Source organism: Misgurnus anguillicaudatus, chromosome 1 (assembly GCF_027580225.2).
Source record: "Misgurnus anguillicaudatus chromosome 1, ASM2758022v2, whole genome shotgun sequence".
NCBI lineage: Eukaryota > Metazoa > Chordata > Actinopteri > Cypriniformes > Cobitidae > Misgurnus > Misgurnus anguillicaudatus.
In genome coordinates, this window is record NC_073337.2 from 7,195,786 (window position 1) to 7,216,734 (window position 20,949).

The following is a 20,949-nucleotide window of genomic DNA, read 5'->3' on the forward strand; positions in this document are numbered from 1 at the left end:
TTGAAGGTACTCGCATGTAAACAGTGTTTTTTTTTTGCTTCCACCCAAATAGGGGCATTTTGGACATGCTATAACACATAATAAGTGGGGTATTTTGCGCAAAAACTTCACAAACACATTCTAGGCTCTCCTGAGACCTACATCTTGTAAAAATGGACATATCATGTGCCCTGTAAACTATAAAAAAAATTGATGTTTTCTTTTTTGTTTTTATTCTCCAGTCATTCAGTTTGGTTTTGTGTCGCTCTTCGTGGCCTCATTTCCACTGGCTCCACTTTTCGCCCTCTTAAACAACATCATCGAGATCCGCCTCGACGCCAAGAAGTTTGTCACAGAACTTCGCAGACCAGATGCCGTGAGGGCCAAAGATATCGGTGAATGTCTTTAAATAACAATGTCTACGTATTGACACGTGCGAGGTTGTGTAAGATTTACCATCGTGTCATCTAATTTAACATCTCTATCAAAATGTTTCTTGCAACAGGAATCTGGTATAACATCCTGAGTGGTTTGGGAAAGTTCTCAGTTATCATCAACGTGAGTTTCTGCTATGTTATTCTCCCTAAAATACCCCAATTATGTAGGTCCTCTTTATGTAAAGTTCATTATTAAGTTTCCTTACTGTATTTATATGTTTTGGGTGTTGACCAAGAGCCTTCTGATTAAGAATAAATGTCTATCAGTGTGTAATAACCCGGGGTCCGGTAAAAGTACTGGGAAAATCAATTCGTGTCACTAGTTTCTGTCTTACTTTTATATCTTTGAAGCCATGCTAGATTTCCTCCTAACTGAGTACAAACGTGTTTTGTAAGATCTCAGAAAAAAAGTTCAAGACTTACTTTAACAGATGTTCATCATATAAGTAGAGTATTTGAAGTAAGCCCTACAGCAAACCTAATAAAGGTCCTTGGTCTTTTTTCTGAACTTTCATTAAGAAAGGCCACATTTACTGAGTAGCATATTATCTGATCGATTCCAGCTGTGTTTTTTTAATGTCAGGCATTAGTGTAGTAGGAGAGCTCAGAATCTGCTTTCTAATACAATTAAATGTTCCTACATTATCAGTGCTACTTGCTATACGACTTGTCTGGACTTTAACTAAAGTTGATATCAGTTTTCAAAGACATGCATGCTTCTAAATCATTGATTATAAGAAACATGTCTTAATTTTGTTTATATTTCATCTTAATTTTAGGCCTTTGTCATCGCCTTCACATCAGATTTTATCCCCCGACTGGTCTACCAGTACATTTACAGTGAGACGGGAACCATGCATGGCTTTATCAATCACACCCTCTCTTATTTTAATGTCAGCAACTTCAAAGCAGGAACCACACCGGTCATCTCCAGCCTTAACACAGACATCATATTCTGCAGGTAGGCAATAACTGTAAAAAAATAAATAAATGCATTTTACAAATTTAGCTTTACTAGATGCGTAATATGTCACTTTAACCACAAAGTTTGGGAAGTTGTCAATGCTAAACAATTAAACAGACGTATTCTAGGATTTAGGTGCCAAACAATTTAGGTGCCAAACAGGTATTATACAACATTAAGTCGTGGTGTCTTGTATCATATTACTGATTTATTGAAATAATTGCTTTAATAAAACACACAGCCAGAAACATATTACGTAATCATTGATTTGTCTAAGCAAACAAAAAAGTAATTGCAAAATTCTAAGTAAACATTTTGAAGGGATTATTTATTTATTCATTCTTTGTTAGAAAGCACAAAGGAGATAAACAGCCTCAAGAAATATCAGCTATCACCTCATGCGCTACTATTAAATGATATCTGATATAAACACGTCAGAGATATAATAGCAAAACGTTCAGGGTAAGTTCAAAGGGACTGACAAGTAAATAAAACGGCTCTGATAGTTTGGATGTGACTCATAAAAAATCATTAAAAAATAAAATATTATTTTATTTAAAAACTCTATATGGTGCATCACAATATATTGAGCAATGAACAGACCCAGGCAAAGTGCACTGATATAAAATTTTAATAAATATTAAAGGGACGCTCCACTTTTTGAAAATATTCTAATTTTCTTGAGTTAAATATTTGATTTTTACAGTTTTGGAATCTATTCAGCTGATCTCCGCGTCTGGCGGTACCACTTTTAGCATAGCTTAGCATAATCCACTGAATCTGATTAGACCATTAGTATCGCGCTAAAAAATAACCAAAGAGTTTTGATATTTTTCCTATTTAAAACTTGAGTCTTCTGTAGTTACATCGTGAACTAAGACCAACAGAAAAATTAAAAGTTGCGATCTTCTAGGCAGATATAGTTAGGAACTAAACTCTCATTCTGGCGTAATAATCAAGGACTTTGCTGCCGTAACATGGCCGCAGGAGGCGCAATGATATTGCGCAGCAGCCGAAAATAGTCCCTTTAGTATCTTTCAATAGCAGGGGACTATTTTCGGGCACTATGTAATATTACTGTGCCTCCTGCAGCCCTGTTATGGCAGCAAAAGCCTTGATTATTACGCTGGAATGAGAGTATAGTTCCTAGCCATATCTGCCTAGAAAATCGCAACTTTCAATTTTCCATTAGTCTTATGCTGAGCTTACACCAACCGCGTTTCAGGCGTCAAAATCGCATCTACCGCGTGTGGTTTGCCGCTTGAACAATTTGGATGCATTCGCACGTGTAGAGCGGAGTAGACAAGAAAAAGCAAGCATTTGACGCGTGTCAGAGGCAAACTCCACTTCTTGTGGGAGGGGCAAGTGCTATGCGGTTGTCTGTTTGCAAGATGACTGATGTTGATTGTGCATTTCTCAAGAGAGTTACCAGTTTGTATTTGGTAACCTTACTATGGGGGAAAATAAACGATATAGGGGTTTTTCAACTCAGGCGTCAGCCGCAAATTTGCGTGAACTGCAAAATGCACAAAAAGCACCATTCACGTGTACTGCGCACAATGCTCAATTTGCGACTTTTGCGCGAGCTTCACGCGCGAAAGAGGCAGAAACGCGTCTTCCGCGCCGAACGCCTTCACATTGACTTAACATTGAAATCACTTACGCTTCACGCCTCTACCGTTGTTGGTGTAAACGCAGCATTAGTAGACGATGTTACTACAGAAGAGTCTGTGCTAAAAGTGGTACCGCCAAACCCGGGGATCAGCTGAATGGATTTCAAAACGATAAAAATCAAATGTTTAACTCTAGGGAAAAAAGTGGAGTGTCCCTTTAAGTTAAGTTACATTTAAAAAGAAATACACTTAAGCAATTCTATGGAAACCGGGCACGGGCTATATATGGGTGTGCAAACACACGCACACACACGCACAGTGTTTTTTTTTTAGTGCTGTTCATCGATTCTCTGGAAATAATTGTCTATTGTTAATCTTACCAAAGCAAACAGCATTTAACTGCACGTCCAAAACACCTTAGGCAGCTATAGAGGAAACAAGAACATCTCATTTTTTTCTCACTAAGAAAGAAAGAAAGATAAAAAGAGAGCGAAATCTCAACAAAGGATGGTTCTCCATCGCCCTTAAGCAGTGGTTCTCAATATTTGTCCTGGAGCCCCACTGCTCTGCACATTTTGTATGTCTTCCTTGTATAACACATCTGATTCAAATTATCAGCTCATTAGCAGAGATCTCATTGAATTGAACTGATTCTGTCAGATAAGAGAGGCAGTGGACCCCCAGGACCAGGACTGAGAACCACTGCCCTAAAATGTAAGATCTCACTACCACTTTGATTATCTTGGTCGGCCTTCATAACACAGATCAGACGCTTGTCTAGAAGAGCCGTTATCATAGTCTGGCTGCTTTTTCTGGTACAAGCAGTCGGGAAGAGATTACACTTTTGTTGGTGGACATCAGTTCCTCCAACTGCAGAGACGTGTGGCAATCGGACGTCTGGGCTCGTGTGACCTTCTGTCTGTTTGTTAAGAGGAGGAAAGATAGTCAGGAAGAGAGAGAGAGAGCGAGCAGGCTAGTTAGTGATTTAAAATAGGGTTGTGGAAATAGATGAAGCCCATATACAGTAGAAATATTTCTATTTTAGGAAAATCAAAATCAAAACACATTCCTCATAGATAATTCTATAGGGTGGTTTCCCAGACAGGGATTATCTTAAGCCAGGACTAGGACTCAGTTTAATTGGAAAAAAACTAGTTTTAACAAACATGCCTTACTAAAAACATTACTTGTGTGCATTTTGAGGCAAAAAAAAGGGCACTGATGTATTTTAAGATATTTCAGTGCAAGTTGTTTTCGGTTTGGACAGCTCTTATATTTCTTTTCGTCGAGGACTAGTTTAATCTCTGTCCGGGAAACTGTCCCTATATGGCCATGAAATTAAAGCCCTTTATTGAATAAATTCAATATTTATTTTTTTCATAATTCAATAAAGGAAATCAAAACTTGGGAACAAGGAAGCCGATTGTGTAATTGTGTATAAATGGCCTAAATACACTCTACACTTTTTAACTGATGGGGTTTTATAAAGATTTAAAGTTTACAGATGTGTACACGCATGTATTTTTCTAAATGTTTTTCGGATGTTTTATCTTAGAATTGAGCATACAACAGGAAATCGTTTTACTTTTCATGACAAAGATTCAGTAGAAAAGACAACACATTTTGTGGACCTCTAGACCATGTGCTTTAAATTCTCTATATTTTTAACCTCTTGAAAAGCACCCCCACTCTGGCCCTATGTTATCATTAGAAAGAAGACACATTTTCCAGGTTTCAAAATTATTTTAAGATAAAAATTAAAAAAGTTAGAGAGGCTGAAATACATTGTAATAAAACTTTTTTTAATACTAAAAATCTTAATGATAAATATGTGTGTGAAACCTAGAAATGCAATGATGCCAAAGTCTGAAGAAGTTATATTTCACGTTTGAAGTCAGTAGGCCCAAAAATGAGGTACTTGCGTTTTTTGTAAGACTAGTGCCTTTTCCAAGTGCCAGTCAGCCCCAAAATACAAGTCTTTGTTTACATGCATACACATTCGTTCTTATTATTATATATACTTATGTCAGCGTATAAAATGCCGTTTCCACACCAGGAAATAAAACGTCACACAAAAATCGTTGGATTCGTTATCTATTTGGCTACACGTTCTGTCTATCAATATTTTCCATGAAGTCATTGGAGGAACGAGCGAGTCAGATGACGTCAAAATATTTGACAGCGCTGTTTGGATATTATGTATTACACTCCCGCCTACTTTTTAAAACAAAGATTGAACGTGGGTTTGAACACGAGTGTAATCTCATATACAATGTTAAGACGTACATAATCCTCAGATTGTGTATTATATTCTATTACAAGACGTTCATGCAAAATCTGATGTAAACAATGGACAATATATCTATATTTCACGGATTATACGGATTTGTGGACAAAAATGATAATTGGATGTATTCTATAAGACGATTTTAAAGAGTTATTCACACATCTGAAACAGACTGAATTCGACTCGCGATCGTTATATCAACACAAAGGTAAGAAGTCCCGTTTATATTTAGCATGTTGTCATCTGGACTTCTGTAACAAAATTCTACATTTATGATGCTAGAGCATCTGTATCTCAAAACAGAGACCATAAACTGATGCTAAACCAGTAGACCTTTTAAACGTTATATAATAATGTTAATATTATTAATGTTTGTAGACAGTAGGCTATATAGATATTGTTAGCAGCGTTAAAAAAAACTGACGTCATCCCGCACCCGAGCGTCAAAAGGGTTAAACAATCTTAACTAGAAACAAGGTTGACCGTAAATGAAGTTCATTGAAGTTTTATCCTTTGTGTTCTTCTTAGGTACAAGGATTACAGAGAACCACCATGGTCATCTGAACCGTATCAGTTTTCCAAACAGTACTGGTGTGTTCTAGCGGCTCGGTTGGGCTTCGTCATTTTGTTCCAGGTAATAAAAAGTCATTATTACACAATTACCCTCAAATCTCTAAATATTTAGTCAGTGTAACCCATATCTACACCCTTTTTTTTTACCTTAGAATAAAACCACAAAAAAAGAAAGAAAATGGCCAAACCCAGAATAATCGCTTTAGCAGCCACACATATGTTAAATAATTGAAACTTTTATGTGTCAGGACTAATCTTGGTCAGGATAAATGCTGTAGCTAAGTGGAAATGTTCTGCTGTCAGCAACTGTGGGTGGAATTCTATTAAAATGCAGTTAAACAAGAAACCCAAACGTTAAGAATTTAACCTAGTTTATCTTTTTCTCTTTCTGGTAAACATCAGCAAAACTAGTTTTTTTTTGCCGGAGGATCAGTTATCAGAATAGTTTCCCCTGTCATATGGTTCTCCTGTCTTGAAAGAATGAAAACACAGATGTTCTCTTTAAACCCTGGGTCCTTCATGACATTTGATCTGTATAATCTTTCTTACCACACCCATCTTTACTCTGAATGTACAGTATGCATATTCAAGTACGTTTGTGGTTAACATTGTTTTCCTACTGCAGAACCTTGTGATAGCCATGAGCATGCTTGTGGCCTGGGTCATCCCGGATGTGCCCAAGAACATCAGCGAACAGCTGAAGAAGGAGAAGACTCTCCTGGTGGACGTCTTCCTGAATGAGGAAAAGGAAAAACTTCAGCTTATCCAGAGCCTGTTCTCCAAAGACCTGACCCAGGAACATCAGGAGGAGCTACGCGTCCCGGATCAGACCGCTCTGCCCCTCCAACAAACCCAGCCTGGAGCGGCCCTGCCCACCCCTGCTCCAGCCTCGACCGCTCCCCGAACACGACCAAGAGCGGCGAGCTTCAGTCAGTTTACCGGCCAGATGTCCATGTCTCCCCGCAGTGACATCACCCAGCACACGGCAGTGTAAGGGCGGTCAGGGATTTGTGCGATTTGACGGGCGCAGCGTCTTTCACCATGCCTGAAGGGTGGATTTTGAAAATTACGAGTGGGAGGAGAGTTTGAAGCTCTGCGTTTTGGAGTTTTGGGATCATGATGTCCTCTGTCTTCTGTTTTTATGTGGAGCATCATGGGATCGTCTTCTTTCGGTGACTGAACTTCTACGTCTGGTTTTTAAAGCCTCAAATGTTCTTCAGGGTCACCTGATATATGAACGTTGCCACAGAGCCTAGCTTCTTCAATAGGACGGCTTGCAGATGCTATCATTCCATGCGCATTAGTGTTTGATGAGCACGGTATCACAAACAGGTGCTGGAATCCCTCGAACCACGTGGAATGTTTTGTTTTTCCCCGATCTGGTCTCAAACAAGGGTGTTTATGGGCGCAAACTCAAAGAATCGGGCATGTTTGGTGGACTCCCATAGACTTTGCATAATCTCTACACATGCAAACTGCCTTGCACACTGATGTAGCAAATAGCAGCAAATAATAAACCTTTCATTTTCTCAGGAAACAGCATCACTGTAGGCTGTATTGTTTCCATAAATATGACCTTATTCTTGATTTAATAACAAGTATGATACGTGTTAGTAAGTTAAGGTGCGTTAATCACATTTGCTGTGCAAACTACATGGTACTACAATGTATTCTGTAATATGAAACGTGGCAAAAAATGTACTGTTTAATCTTATTAAAAAGCGATGCCGCCTCATAATGTAACACATGAACTGAAATCCAATGTACAAGCACAATTAAGGCAACATGTAATTAAATTTGCATTTTGTCAATCAACACATTTATGCTATTTCTGCTTCTCAAAATGGTGAAGGGCTTCATCTGTGGTCACAGTAGATCATACAGCGTAGGTTGTGAAACAGCTGGTCTTTTTGTGCCATGTCAACTATAATCCTCCCATGAATTCGCCGTCACCAGGCAGTGTGGGAGGGGAGGCTGGGGACGATTGTCCTTTAGGGAGGAAACAGGGGAACGGGGATGTATGTTGTGTGCCAACATCTGGTCATCAAGTCATCATTCTGTATGCCTCGTAGGATTTAATACTCATGCAAGAAGAATAAATATTAAATCCCAATTATGCGCCAGTGGATTTTCTTTCTAGCCCTTAAGGCATTGTGCTACGAGTCCCCTGAGTTCAATTCATTTGTGTCCCTGACATCTAGCAGCTAAGCAAGTTGTTTTTCTGAATAGGGCGAATCTTCAATGCTTTCAAGGGTGCTCTTTTTACCTGGGCATAATCTTAAAGGACAAGTTCGGTATTTTACACTTAAAGCCCTGTTTTCAGATTGTTTATACGAAATAGAACGGTTTTGACTGAAATTTTGACATATGCGGCTACCCTGAGAATTGTCGGGTGTTTGTGTTTCACCTCCCACCTCTACAATGGGTTTATAGGTGCACTGGAACAATCCTTCCTAAAATGCATTAAACTTTAGTTTACAAAGACGTAAAACTCACCGAGTGGTCAGGGGTGTCCACTGATATGCTCACACAAAAATTGCTGCAAAAGATGCTTTCCAACAGGTGTTTTAGCATTCGTTGTTAACTTGTGGACCTATTTTTCCAAATGCCTCACACCCGTATAGTCTTCCGCTGAGAGCTTGAATAATAGACACTCCAGCCCAGGTGGTGGCGCTATTCCGCCATTGCCAATTGCAAGACTAAAAACAAAGTTCCAGGCGCGGAGTAATACCGTACCTCACAGCACAACTAAAACAAGTCAATGGAGTTGGACAAAAACTACAATAAAACCTGTTGGAATGCGATTTTTGTGTGATCATATCAGTGAACACCCCTGACCACTCGGTGAGATTCACGTCTTTGTAAACGAAAGTTTAATGCATTTTAGGAAGGATTGTTCCAGTGCACCTATATTCCCATTGTAGAGGTGTGAGGTGAAACACATACACCCGAAAAATCTCGGGGCAGCCGCATATGTCGAAATTTCAGTCAAACCCGTTCTATTTCATCATAAACAATCTGAAACAGGGCTTTAAGTGTAAAATACCAAACTTGTCCTTTAAACGTTTTGTGTTTTCACACACACATTTGATTTAACCCTTTGCTGTACACGGCAGAAAGATTAAGGCTACTACAGAGTTTCATTTCACCACCAGGATTATCATAATTTGTTTCCCAAATCTTAAAGTGCAAGTGGTCAAAACCTAAGTGGATGATCCATTACCGCTGCCATGCAGTTTAACAGGCCATCTAAAATGTCAATTTGCCCCCAGTATGAAAGGTGTGCTAAGGGTTCAGGGGTATTTTGTTACCCCCTTTGACCTCTGCTTAGGTGAAGCATGCAATCAACGTTGTAGATATGACTCTCTTTAGTTAAGTACACAAACCTTTTGCTATTACACCACCCTCCATGATGTTTTAAAATATGAAGGTTGACAAGAGTTGATGTCTATTAAACGTCCATTAGCACTGACAGCCAGTGTAATGTATTATTTATAATTATATCCTCAAAGCAAGAATCAAACGTGAAGTGATTGACACGAACAGCATGTTTAGGTAACACTGAAATGGTTGTGTAAGGTTTAACAAGGGTTCTATTCAAAGTGTCCTTAAACAACACTGTAACCTCTTGCACAATCGCAATCCAACCTGCTGCGCGTACGTGCGGAAGCATTTTGATGATAAACATTCGTAATCTTCCTCAAAGCTTTGCAGATACAAGCACAGGAAGAGCTTTACTCCGTAATTAAGAGTTGTTCTTTATCGGTGACCAATCCTGTCCCTTACAGATTGGTGGGCTTTATAATACATAATATCCACGTGTGCCTATTCAGAAGCCTTGAGTAGTATATGTATGACGGCACATCAGTGACATGCTGTCGACTGCAAATGATTCTTAAAAACCACACGATTCTGGAATCGGAATTAAACATCTGCACACGGGGGTGAGGAGAGCCTCCGGATAAGATCGGTGACACAAACCTGCTTCCACAGGGCGTTCCCACCTAGAGAAATTATTCATGGGGCAGCCATTTAAAAATTCTGGATCCAATGCATTGTACTTTTTGACAAGTTTAGGCTGAAGCAGACAGTCACTAAATGATCCGAGACTGACGTGCAGAGTTTCACGCAGCAGGGCTGCACAAAGAGAGTTGCTTGCATGTTTTGAATACTTGTATTCATTCAGTTGTAGCTTACTGTGTGTTTTCAATATTACGCCTGGAGGCACTTTGAATTTAGGTGTCTGTAGTTAATGTTGTCTGCACCATGGGGTTACATTCAGATTCCCTGTTCTTCAATGGCCTGAAGCTTTGGCTTTTATCTGAAGTCCATGCCAGGGTTTCCCATGGTTTCAGGTGTTAGCTGTACCTGAAGATTGCACCATTGTATGTTTTAAGCAGAGCTCGCCAGTGGCGCATTCCATAGTCAGCTTGACAAAACCTTCAGATTACTTGATTTGTGAATGATAGGCATTCCTTTTTTGTCTCTTTCTATTATCTTAGGCTGTTCAGAATGGACTTGCCGAACACTTGAAAGAGTCATAATTGTTTTGAAATGTTGATATGCTACAGTATGACTAGTGAGACGGACGTGTGCTAAAGCTGGCAGGGATACTAAAGGGATAAATGAAATTTGAATTCATGTTTAATTTAAAAATGAAATACTGCAGGATGGTACAACGAGTAGCCTGTAATTTGTTACTGTAATGTTTAGGTTGGAAAGTAGCCCAAACCTTACATAGCATTTCACTATGGGTATGATGATATAAAGTGTATGATATACAGTTAGTTGTACACACTAAAAAATGGTGCTAAATACTTGTAATCATACACTTTAAAAATATGCAGCAAGAATTTAAAACAACATGCTTTTGCAACCTACTATTTTAAGTTTTGGCTTTAAAAATTGACATAACTTATAAAATCAAGTTGAAATTGTTTAAATTTTTTACAGTAGGGGAACCATTTTAGTGCTACAGAGCACCTACTGTATAACACCTATATAGCCCCTCTGTAGAACCATAAAAGGTGCTAAAAGATGACTATAGCATAGCAACATAGCAAAATATGCTTCTACACTGAAGGGCAACCTTCCGATCTCTCTGATGAGGCCAATACGAAAGTGACTTGAGCCGCTATGGCTGGCTCCAAAAGGGAGTGAATTGCCATAGACCCCCATGTTAAAATGCTTAACTTTACAGCAGAAAATAATATGTTTACAGCCTGGTACAAGTGTTTTTGGTCTACATGGCTAATTTTACCCTTCATGACAATTGTAAGGGGGGTGACATTTTTTGTAACTTATACGTTTAAACTATATTAAAGGCACTCTAAGCGAATCTGTGAGACGTCACTTTTTGTTGATGTTTGAACTGTTTTCAAACAAACGGAGCGTAGCTAACTCCTCCCGCTCCCCCTCCCTTCCGTGCTTTCATGAACGCGCCCAATCCCCACCCCCAAATCCTTCTTGTCGTTTATTGGCTGGAACACTTTGTTTTGTTTCGTGGTGCTAGGTTTGGCCACTATGTTTTTATTGCAGTATGTGTCTTTTTATACAGTTTGATCAGCGGACAGGCAGCAAGCAGATAGTGGGGAGATGTTTGCTGTATGTAACAAAAAATGTTTTATGGTCTAAACCGCGTGATTTGCTTAGAGCACCTTTAACCCTTACATTTCTGCATAATTAAGGGCGCCGCCATGTAACGTAAAAACGTCAGTTTGGAGCCAAGGCATGCGCAGAAGGAATCGTCCGTGGAGCCAGAGGTGGAGCCTCGGTATCAAACTTCCGCCAAACACTCGCGCGACCAATACAACCACCCCAATCATAACGACACGCCCCATTTCTATAGCATCAAATTACTAGCTAAAATGACACAGTATCACAAAAATGAACACTTGAACATATATCCGGGCGATAACAACTACTTAAAAGGACCAAAACCAACTTTCGGAAACTTTTATTGGAAGGGTAAATATTTTTTTATTTAGAGCAGAGTCCAATTCGTTTGAATGGAGAGGGCGGGGTTTATGACTTGTACTGCGGCCAGTCACCAGGAGACGATCAAAGAGCCAGCGGCTTCACTTTTCAAGACTTATGAGGCACACCCGCTGTCTAGAGTCGAGCTGGGCAGGCGTGGTTTCATCAACCAGTCACCTCAGCTTCACCCTCGTCCCGCCACTTTACCCATTTTTGGTAATCCTCAAGTGGTGACGGCAGGCTCCGCGAACTATTGGCTTCCAAAAAGCTCTTCACAAACCTATGGGTGACATCACAGACACTACGTCCATATTTTATACAGTCTATGTTCTACAGAGGTGCTACATAGGTGATGAGTAGCACTAAAATGGTTCCCCTATATGATTACGAGCCATTGAACCACTTTTAGTGCAATTTAGCACAATTTTTTGTGTACTGCCTAGTATTAGTACATTTAGTGAGGATGTCATGGCATAAACAGAGCATAGCAAATAAAGGTAATCTATCATCGTTGAGGAGGCAGAGCTGTAATGTGCAGAAAGGAATTCTGGGATATCACTGGAGATGTGTGACACTGGAGACTGTGGCATTTTCCTGCCCTCAGGGGTCAGACATGCTGAAACATGAATCTTCTATATTCTCCTATAATCCACCACAGGAGCCACCTGTTCCTTTCTGCTACTTCCTTTCTTCACTATTTTACTCTTTTTTTATTTTCCATCTCTAGCCTTTGTGCTTTTATGATCTTCAAGGTTACATAAAAGAACGAAAGACCTCATGACAATTAATTGATTCTGAGCACCTCCCTCTATATGATCTGCAGCATTATTACAGTATAATACAGGACATGTGACAGACATTCATTTAATGGTTGTGATTTATTACCTCACAGTCAGTGAGTTTATGTTATTTAATCGTTTCGAAGGTTGAATGAGACACAACTCGCTGTATTGTAGTCTGACAAAGTGTTTTACTCTGGTTAGCGTCTTTGAAGGCGACGTAGAGATAAGATTTCACTCATGTTATTCTTAGACACGTTCTAATATTATCACATCTTCAGAAGATATCGGAGCTCTTCCACACCTGCAGTATATCATATAGAGCTGCTCTGTTAACATTTTAAATATTTGGATGGATTGGGTGGAGACAGTTTAGTCGTTTGTTTAATGTGTAATAAACACGATTACAGCCTCATCAGGAGATGGTTGATGGTTTCATTTGTAGAGCCAGGATCCAAATCCTGAAGAAGAACTTTTTTCTGAAAGTCCTAAAAAAGAAAAAGAAAACGGCTTTTAACTTCTAAGACGATACACGTGTCAACAAAACATGAATAATTATGTTCTTTTGAAAGGGTCTGATTGCATTTTTGGTGTCGGTAGATATAATCTGCGCAGGGTCAGTGTCATATATGGTATCGGTTAGCATACTTTGCATTAGATACATTCAACATCTGGTCATGTTCAGTCATAGGCTTTTGGGCCTCACATCTGTACCTGGGGAAAATGATAGACGTTCTGAATGTGTATGCATGTATTTCTCCATGTGTGTCCGACTGAACCTTCTCACCCTGAATTCTCGTAGTCTGTGCAGTTTTGCGTGAATGGCCTCGCGTTTGACCGCCAGCTCGGCTACATGACTTTTCCACTTCTCTTCTTTCTCCTTCCAGAAACACAAATTCACAATTCAGTTGGACACCTCAGAGGCTTTTGATTCAACCCTATATCACGAAATTATATACCTATAGGCACGTGTGGACCAACGTGACAATGTCACATTTTGCCGCGTTTAAACGTGAGCATGTCACACTTTTTTTGTTTGTGTCACGTATTGGTTACTCAACTTTTTGTCCCATTTTCAAACCATTGTCGCGTCGGTTTAGGGTTAGATTTGGTGCTTGCGTTAGTATGTCACTTTAAGTATTGGTTTATAAAAAAAAGATACAAGACTTATTATTTTATATTTTCTAAACTTTAGCCAAATGTCGCCTGACGTTAGGGTTAGAGTTGGGTTTGGGTAGGGATGTCATTTGATCTAACCCTAAACCGAAGCGACAATGGTAAGAAACTAGGACAAAAAAAGTCGAGCAACCACCCACCGCGCAAAGTGACGTCGGAATGACGTCTTTTTCATGTAATTTTGAACGTCCGAATCCGGTCCATTAAAGGGGTTGTCTTCAACACGTCTAAATGTTTACATCCATAGGACCTCCGTGTAAGGAAAAGAGACATGAAAAAAGCGAAAAGAGATGATTGTCTCTGCACTTCACCCATCCATTCTAACACCAAAACACTTCAGTCATTTCCTGCCGGCTGTGTGATTCGAACTACCGATCTCTGGGTTACAAGCAAGTCTCGCTATCTACTCAGCCACACGGCCGTATTGTAACATTGTATAAATAGAATAGGTGAGAATATTTTCATGTTAAATTGTTAGTATGCTCATATACTTTTAATATAACAAACTACACATTTAATTACAGATTTTTAATTGTACATTTAGATGAATTTGTATATAATTCAAGAAAGCAAAAGAAACAGTACTCTATAAATAATATAGACTATTTGTAAGTATTAATCATGTTGGTACAATAATGCTGATATTTGTAAATAAACACATTTTTATAGGCCAGTTCAAACGTCAAATGTTGCCCGTAAATATGACGTCCAAATGACGTCCCAAAAATTACCCAATTCAAACGTCAAATGTTGCCGTAAATATGACGTCCTAATGACGTCCAAAAAATTACCCAGTTCAAACGTCAAATGTTGCCCGTAAATATGACGTCCAAATGACGTCCAAAAAAATTACCCAATTCAAACGTCAAATGTTGCCGTAAATATGACGTCCAAGTAGGGTCATGGTTGGACGTCTAAATAGTGGACCTAGTTTGTACGTCGAATAGATGTCCAGAATTGGTCATGGACCGACGGACCCAATATAGACATGATCTGCACGTCTATCCGACGTCCTGTGTTTAGTGGGCAATACGTGACAGTGACACAAACAGAAAAGCGTGACATGCTCACGTTCAAACACTGCGAAACGTGACATTGTTATGTTGGTCCATACGTGCCTATAGGTACATCATTTCATGATATAGGGTTGTTTGATTAGTAAGTGGGTCAGTTCCAGTTAGAGGGTTTTTTAAACAATTAAACAGCATTAATATTACAGTAAGTTGCAGATAACCTTTACTATTGGCTAATGTATAAAAAACGTCTTATATGTTTAACAGTTGTTTCTTAAAAGAGGCTGATCCGGTGATGCAGAGCCTTATGTAGGGGTGCAGGAATGAGGCTTGGCCTGACCTCTGACCGATCCAAATTTTCGTCTTCAGCCAGATTGTCTGAGGGTGATACTTCCTGTCTCCAAGCTGATTATCGCTTCTATAGGCTCGGGACTAAACCTAGCCGTATGCAGCATGTGGAAAACATTGAAACACTTTGCCTCCTATTCAAGTAAATAAGAAAAAATAGCCTCCAACACCTTATCCCCAGGAGAGAATTGAAACCGTCACCGTTCTCAGTAACATAAACGCACAAACACCGGGAGGGCGGGGTTATTTCTTAAAAGATCCCTTTTTATGTAGTTTTGTGGATGTGAGTTATGAATGATAACAGGAATAAATAGAATACACATGGGAAACAAGGGTAAGCACTTCTCCCCTGACCTTCTCGTACATTAATCAGCGCACGGACACACCGCAATCCTGGAAGCTCGCCGGGAGACTTCGAGCAGCTGCAGAGGAAGGAAGTGAGAGTGGTGTACTGTCCGTTCGTAGCATTTAGGAATCAGCGTTAAGCAATTAATCTAATCTCTCTCTCTTAAAAGAAAAATGAAAGTGACTTTTTTAACCCCTACCATTGACAAAGGCACTGCAGGAATTCCTTAAGCTGTTGAATTTAAGAGAACGCCAAGTAGACAACAACACCACCACGCCTGTCCTTCAGTGACCTCACACTTGGGTGTTAGACTTGGGGCCTTATTGGCAACCAACCATGCTGAGAGATACATCATCTTGAAACCCAAGCATTCGGCACCATTACTTCACGGTAGCTTCATCTCATCACGTCTCGCATGGCTCGCCTGCAGACCTCCCACAATACAGCCACTGATCAACTGAAGCATATTTTACCCAAAACTACTAATTAGATTGTATCAAGGCACAATGCAATACGACTTATGACAGTCGAGGGTTGCCAGGAAACAGCATCATATTTTATATTGATGATCGTTTGTAAGGATTAAGTTTGAATATTTTGTTTTGTTTTTACCGACTTTGTAGAGGTCACTGCATGCAAAGCAAAATCTACAATCATGAACAATAAGCCCGATGATGTACGTGTAGACTGGAGAAAGATATAATAAATGTTATTAGACAGCTGGAGAGTTTAACAGTCCTGCAGGTACCGCATGACATTGTACCTTCTTCTGTTCCTCTATCTCACGTTGCCTCTCTTGTTCGTTCAGCTGTCGTTCCTCTTGACGGTGGTCCTGAACCATCGTTTCAGCAGCCAAAACAATAAAGTGATAAATTAACAATCGTTCAGCATTGATAACTATGTTTAAGAGAACGTAGTTATGAAACATACCCTCTCTAGCTTTTTCTGAGTTTGACTCTCTTGGAGTTTGCTTTCCTCTGAACTTTGGTCCTGATCTGGTTGGCTTTTTAAGAAAGCAAAATCTTCCTCTTTACAGAGCTCTCGCATGCGCTGCGGAGCGGACAGTGAGATAAATGACACGATGAGATGTTTTTACATAACAGGATTCACAAATAAGCTTTTTATAGTTAAGATTTTCTAAGTCAATGCATCAAAATCATTTCACAGTTAACCTTTATTTTAATACGACCACCGGCTGAACCCGTCTAATCTCCTTATCCATTTACATATATTTATATATGAAGAGTTTCGTTGCAAAACGAGATAACCACCGTTTTTTTAATTGTTCAGAAATCTCGTTTTTTGGTTGTGCATTCCAATTAATTTCAATTGAACTGCAGTTGGTTTTGATTTAAACCTTCATAACTTAAAAAATACAGCTAAGTAGCACCATAAAACAAAATAATAACATAATAATAAACATGTTTTGACAAAAATGTTAAAAAATGGATTTATCTCGTTTTGCAATGAAACTCTTCATATATATCTTCCAAGGGTTTTTTCCCTCCTAGGACTTTTTCCATTGGGTTTTTCTCCTAGGGTTTGGGAGTCAGCCGGTTTGTTTGTACTTAAGTTGTCTATAATTAAAATTGAATTAATACACTGTTTGCAAAGATAATATGAACAATTGAGAAAATAAAATAGACCACCAGACCAAGTGTACCTTAGACATGGGAATTTGAGCAAATCTCTTATGGGCCATCCTAAATACAGAAACAAAACATCTTACAGAATTTAACCACTGCCTTAATTCATTTTGTAGTTTTGAGTCAAATCTTTTATCATGTGCACTCTAAATAAACAGGTAGATCATCTTAGTTTGGTCAGTTATGTCTTAAGTTCAGTCATGTCTTTAATGAAAATAGCTCACCTGGGCCTGAAAACATCCAGCAGTGTCCGGTTTCTGCGCGCTGTCCTCTTGTTTGCTTTCTGCGCTGCGACTACACTGGCTAATAAACCTCATAAGAATAGTAATATACCCTGACGACATACAAAAGACATCATAGCTATTCTTGCACCAAGCTGCTAAAACAACCACTGTGGTGCTAATAAAACCCAGCATCCCTTCACTTATGATAAATTGGTGTCTCTTAAATCCATTACACAAGTGGCGGTCACAGATGGAGAACCACAAAATAATGTCATTGGCCTTTGACATGCATACTGGGTTCAAAACGTAGATTTGATGTAAATGTGTTTGACACATTTCTGAAGGAAACTAAACTAAAGACAGCAATCAGATCCAAGAATTTATATTAAAAAAGGTGTCGAAGTTGGAGGGGTGAATAGGTTGCATATTTGACCCATAAAGTACCTAGCTTGTTTTTTTCTAGCTTTGTTTTTTCACATCTGTCAGAATGGCAGTTTGATGGGTGTAAAGGTTCAAGGTCAAGGTTTAAGGCCTTGAACTGACTTCATAAATCTACTATTTCTTTGATTTGGAATTTCCTTTAGTCAAAATTCATTATATTGATTGAATATCGTAATGTTCAGCTGCGCAAATGATACAATACTAGTGGAGTACTTTGTTTTCGATTTTAAATTCTTACAGTAGATTATAAGTATTTAGACATATAAATCACACTTAAAAGTGCATGAAGTTATAAAAAATTGCAATAGAAAACAAAATAAAAGTAATAAAAATGTAAAGAAACATTTTACGCAAATTAATATAGTGATAAAGCAAAAACAACAAAAAACATAAACAAAAAGTATATGGGGGCACCGAGATGTTTTTGTTTTGTTGGGGACTCTAATAGGCCTACCAAAACAAAAAATTACTGTCTTAAAACAATTTTTTTTTAAATTGAATCGAAAATATATGTAAACAGTACAAAATATATGAATCAGTTCTATGCAAGATATCTGCACAAGTTTTATCCGAATTTTAAATTATTTTTTCTGATTTATTTTCACAAATAAAATTCAGCTGTTGTGTCTCCGGTAATGTTTTTTCTCAATCATACTGTCTTAGTACATCTTATTTAACCATCACCCAAAGCTATTTCTTCCTGCATACACTGCAAATAATCAGCTGTATTTATATTATAGGTTGCATGTTTTCTTGTATTGGAAGAGCACCAGTCAATGTTCATTCATTTAGATTAGATATAGTTTTGAGTAAGAACACATAAATGTGGATAAAACGTTTTGGCTAATTCTTTTCTTGCAGTCTGTGATTGATTAAAATTCTTTTCTTGTACCCACAGTAACAATATTTCCATTCCCAAAAGGATACAATCACTAAAACCATTAAAAAAACTTTATTCAGACAATTCTCACACAGGCCAAAAGAGAAAAGGATGATGCAGGTCAGATTAACAGTGCTTATTCAAGTATCAGAACAAGAAAATAGACATTTTTAGAGACCATTACCGGATAAATCATTTTCTTAACAAAAAAAAATACAAACAATGTGTTATGGGCACAGCAGCCAAAATACGCTACAGTACTAAACAATGACAACCAAATAAACTCTTTGCTCATTACAAAAATTGGAAATTTCAGTATTGATATACCATTGAGGAATTTAACATAGTCCTTTAAATAGAGTTGATGTGTTTTTGGCACAGTTTCCTTGTTAACATAAAGACAGCATTTGCTCTGGTTTAAGCAATGGCAAATGTCCCATTATAAGTTAGGTTACAATGACTTAAAGCAGCAAGTACAGTATGCATGACACCAGCAGGACACGTAAAGACACCAAAAAAATGGGAATGTTTCAGTGAACATCTTCAGGAATGAGTAAAATGGTTTAGTCATCTTCAGCTTGCAGACTCCAGTGTAAGAATGTGTTAAATGGTAAAGGCAATGCTTTGGGGCCATTCATAGCTGTATCCTTGCTAACAGGGGATGTTTTGAATTTGACTTTAATCCAATTTCTCTACGGAGAGCTGCATTATAGAAGAAACCACTGGAATGTTGAAACGTAATAGGTGTGTTGCTATTTCAAATCTTAGCTCGTGCCCAAATTCACAAAAATCAAAACTTCACACTCTATTTTCTACCGTCTTTGAATCAAGGCTGACAATCACAAGACGGTTCAAAACCTTTGCTTATTTCAAACAATCATATTTCCTTTTAGTTCAACAGCACTTTTACTTTCAAATGCAACTGTGTGTTTTGTCAAACATTAAAACAACACTAAACTATTTATTTTTGATAGCCACATTACAGTTAATGATTGGATGCTAATAAAACTTTATAATGGGGGAACATTCTGGCTTGGCACTTCACTTAATGCAGTAATGGGTTTGAATCATATTAATAACCTCATTGTAGAATATCGCTCTATAGTCTTATATGCCGAGAGTTAAATAAGATTAGTAAATTATTATATCACCAATCCCATTTATTAACCCTTGCGGGTTGTTGAGGCCATTTTTGTTTTTTATGTCTTAATTTGGCCACAACTTTCTCTGTGTTTCAGCAAATGGAATGATTTTTGGTGACAAATCTTATATTTACACATCTTTTGAGAAAATGCTTTGAAATTTTTCAAAAACTCAACAATATACAGTGGGCAAATTTCCTACCCTTTCGTGTTGTTCGTGTACAAAAAAGCAACTAAATTAAACTGCTGTAAAAATATATCAGATGAATATTTTTTTCCTTTTTTTTCCATAAATCTGTTAATCGCCCTCAGCACTGATCAAAACTACAACAATTAAAAAAATCCATGATTTTAACTATTTAATTGCCAAGATCATAAGTTGTGTCACTGATCTGATGAAGAAAACACACAAAATCACAGATTTTCAATACAAAAAGTGATTGTGGACTGGATTTTTTTTACCTTCTCCACAGTCTTGGGCATGCCAAAGATTAGTAAAAACATTGGCTTTGATGCATTTTTAGTTTTTGTGCAGCATCAGAGAGAGAGAGAGAGAGAGAGAGAGAGAGAGATTGAGAAAGTGTGTGTTTATTAAAAACAGTAAATGAGGAAGGAAAAGAATAAAAACTGATGCTGCACAAAAACCAAAAATGCATCAAAGCCAATGCTGTCACCAATCCCCGGCATGCGCAAGACTGCGAAAAAGTTTTAAAAAATCCACTCCACTTTTTTTTCACTTTTTATATTGAAATTTGTCAATCTGTGTGTTTTTCCCCCAAATCAGTGACACCACCTATGAACCTGGCAATCAAAGAGCCAAAATCATGGAAATTTAGTAAACATTTGGTTGTTTTGATCAGTACTGAGGTTGATTCATTGGCCTTTCAGCCGTTTAATTCAGTGGCCTCTTTGTACACGAACAACCCCGAAAGGGTAGTAAATGGGAACTACCCACAAAGGTTAATAACTTTGGATAATATATGGGGACTCTTAGGCAGTTTGTCCAATCAAAGGTGACCTGGGTTGGGCATCACAAAGATTAGCATGAACAAAAACTTGCTTTGTCTTGCCTGACACATCCCATATTTTTGTATTGTAAAGACCACTACAATACGATACCTTTTT

The 20,949-nt window shown here is 38.3% G+C and overlaps 2 protein-coding genes across 5 annotated transcripts in view; one reads left to right on the forward strand and one right to left on the reverse strand.

The window, feature by feature from the left end:
- Positions 1-7,989, forward strand: part of ano2b (anoctamin 2b) — a 45,047-nt gene extending 37,058 nt beyond the window's left edge. Inside the window, exons 22-26 of one of the 3 annotated variants that reach the window (XM_055190567.2) lie at positions 222-374; positions 485-537; positions 1,196-1,377; positions 5,809-5,914; positions 6,479-7,989. In XM_055190567.2, coding sequence (XP_055046542.2) covers positions 222-374; positions 485-537; positions 1,196-1,377; positions 5,809-5,914; positions 6,479-6,847 — 863 coding nt within the window. In that variant the 3' untranslated portion in view covers positions 6,848-7,989. The remainder of the gene's footprint in view (positions 1-221; positions 375-484; positions 538-1,195; positions 1,378-5,808; positions 5,915-6,478) is intronic. The other 2 variants (XM_055190566.2, XM_055190568.2) reach the window with 2 other exon arrangements.
- A 4,209-nt stretch (positions 7,990-12,198) lies between these two features.
- Positions 12,199-17,446, reverse strand: LOC129432619 (uncharacterized). Of its 2 annotated transcripts, none has more exons than XM_055191131.2 (6): positions 17,362-17,446; positions 17,155-17,194; positions 16,422-16,541; positions 16,240-16,323; positions 13,396-13,488; positions 12,199-13,096 (listed from the first exon to the last, which is right to left on the reverse strand). In XM_055191131.2, the coding sequence occupies exons 2-6, from the start codon at positions 17,191-17,193 to the stop codon at positions 13,013-13,015; spliced, it is 420 nt and encodes a 139-aa protein (XP_055047106.2). In that variant the 5' UTR covers position 17,194; positions 17,362-17,446; the 3' UTR covers positions 12,199-13,012. The 2 variants fall into 2 exon arrangements, with proteins under 2 accessions (XP_055047106.2, XP_055047107.2); XM_055191132.2 differs by having other exon boundaries at positions 12,205-13,096; positions 16,255-16,323.
- Between the last annotated feature and the right edge of the window lie 3,503 nt (positions 17,447-20,949).

Excerpts from the sequence above, each read along its gene's own strand:
- LOC129432619 (XM_055191131.2), bottom strand. The coding sequence starts at position 17,193 with ATGGCCCATAAGAGATTTGCTCAAATTCCCATGTCTAAG. Across the intron at positions 16,542-17,154 it reads CTCAAATTCCCATGTCTAAG|CGCATGCGAGAGCTCTGTAA; the intron begins GTACACTTGGTC and ends TCCGCTCCGCAG. Across the intron at positions 16,324-16,421 it reads CTCAGAAAAAGCTAGAGAGG|GACCACCGTCAAGAGGAACG; the intron begins GTATGTTTCATA and ends ACGATGGTTCAG.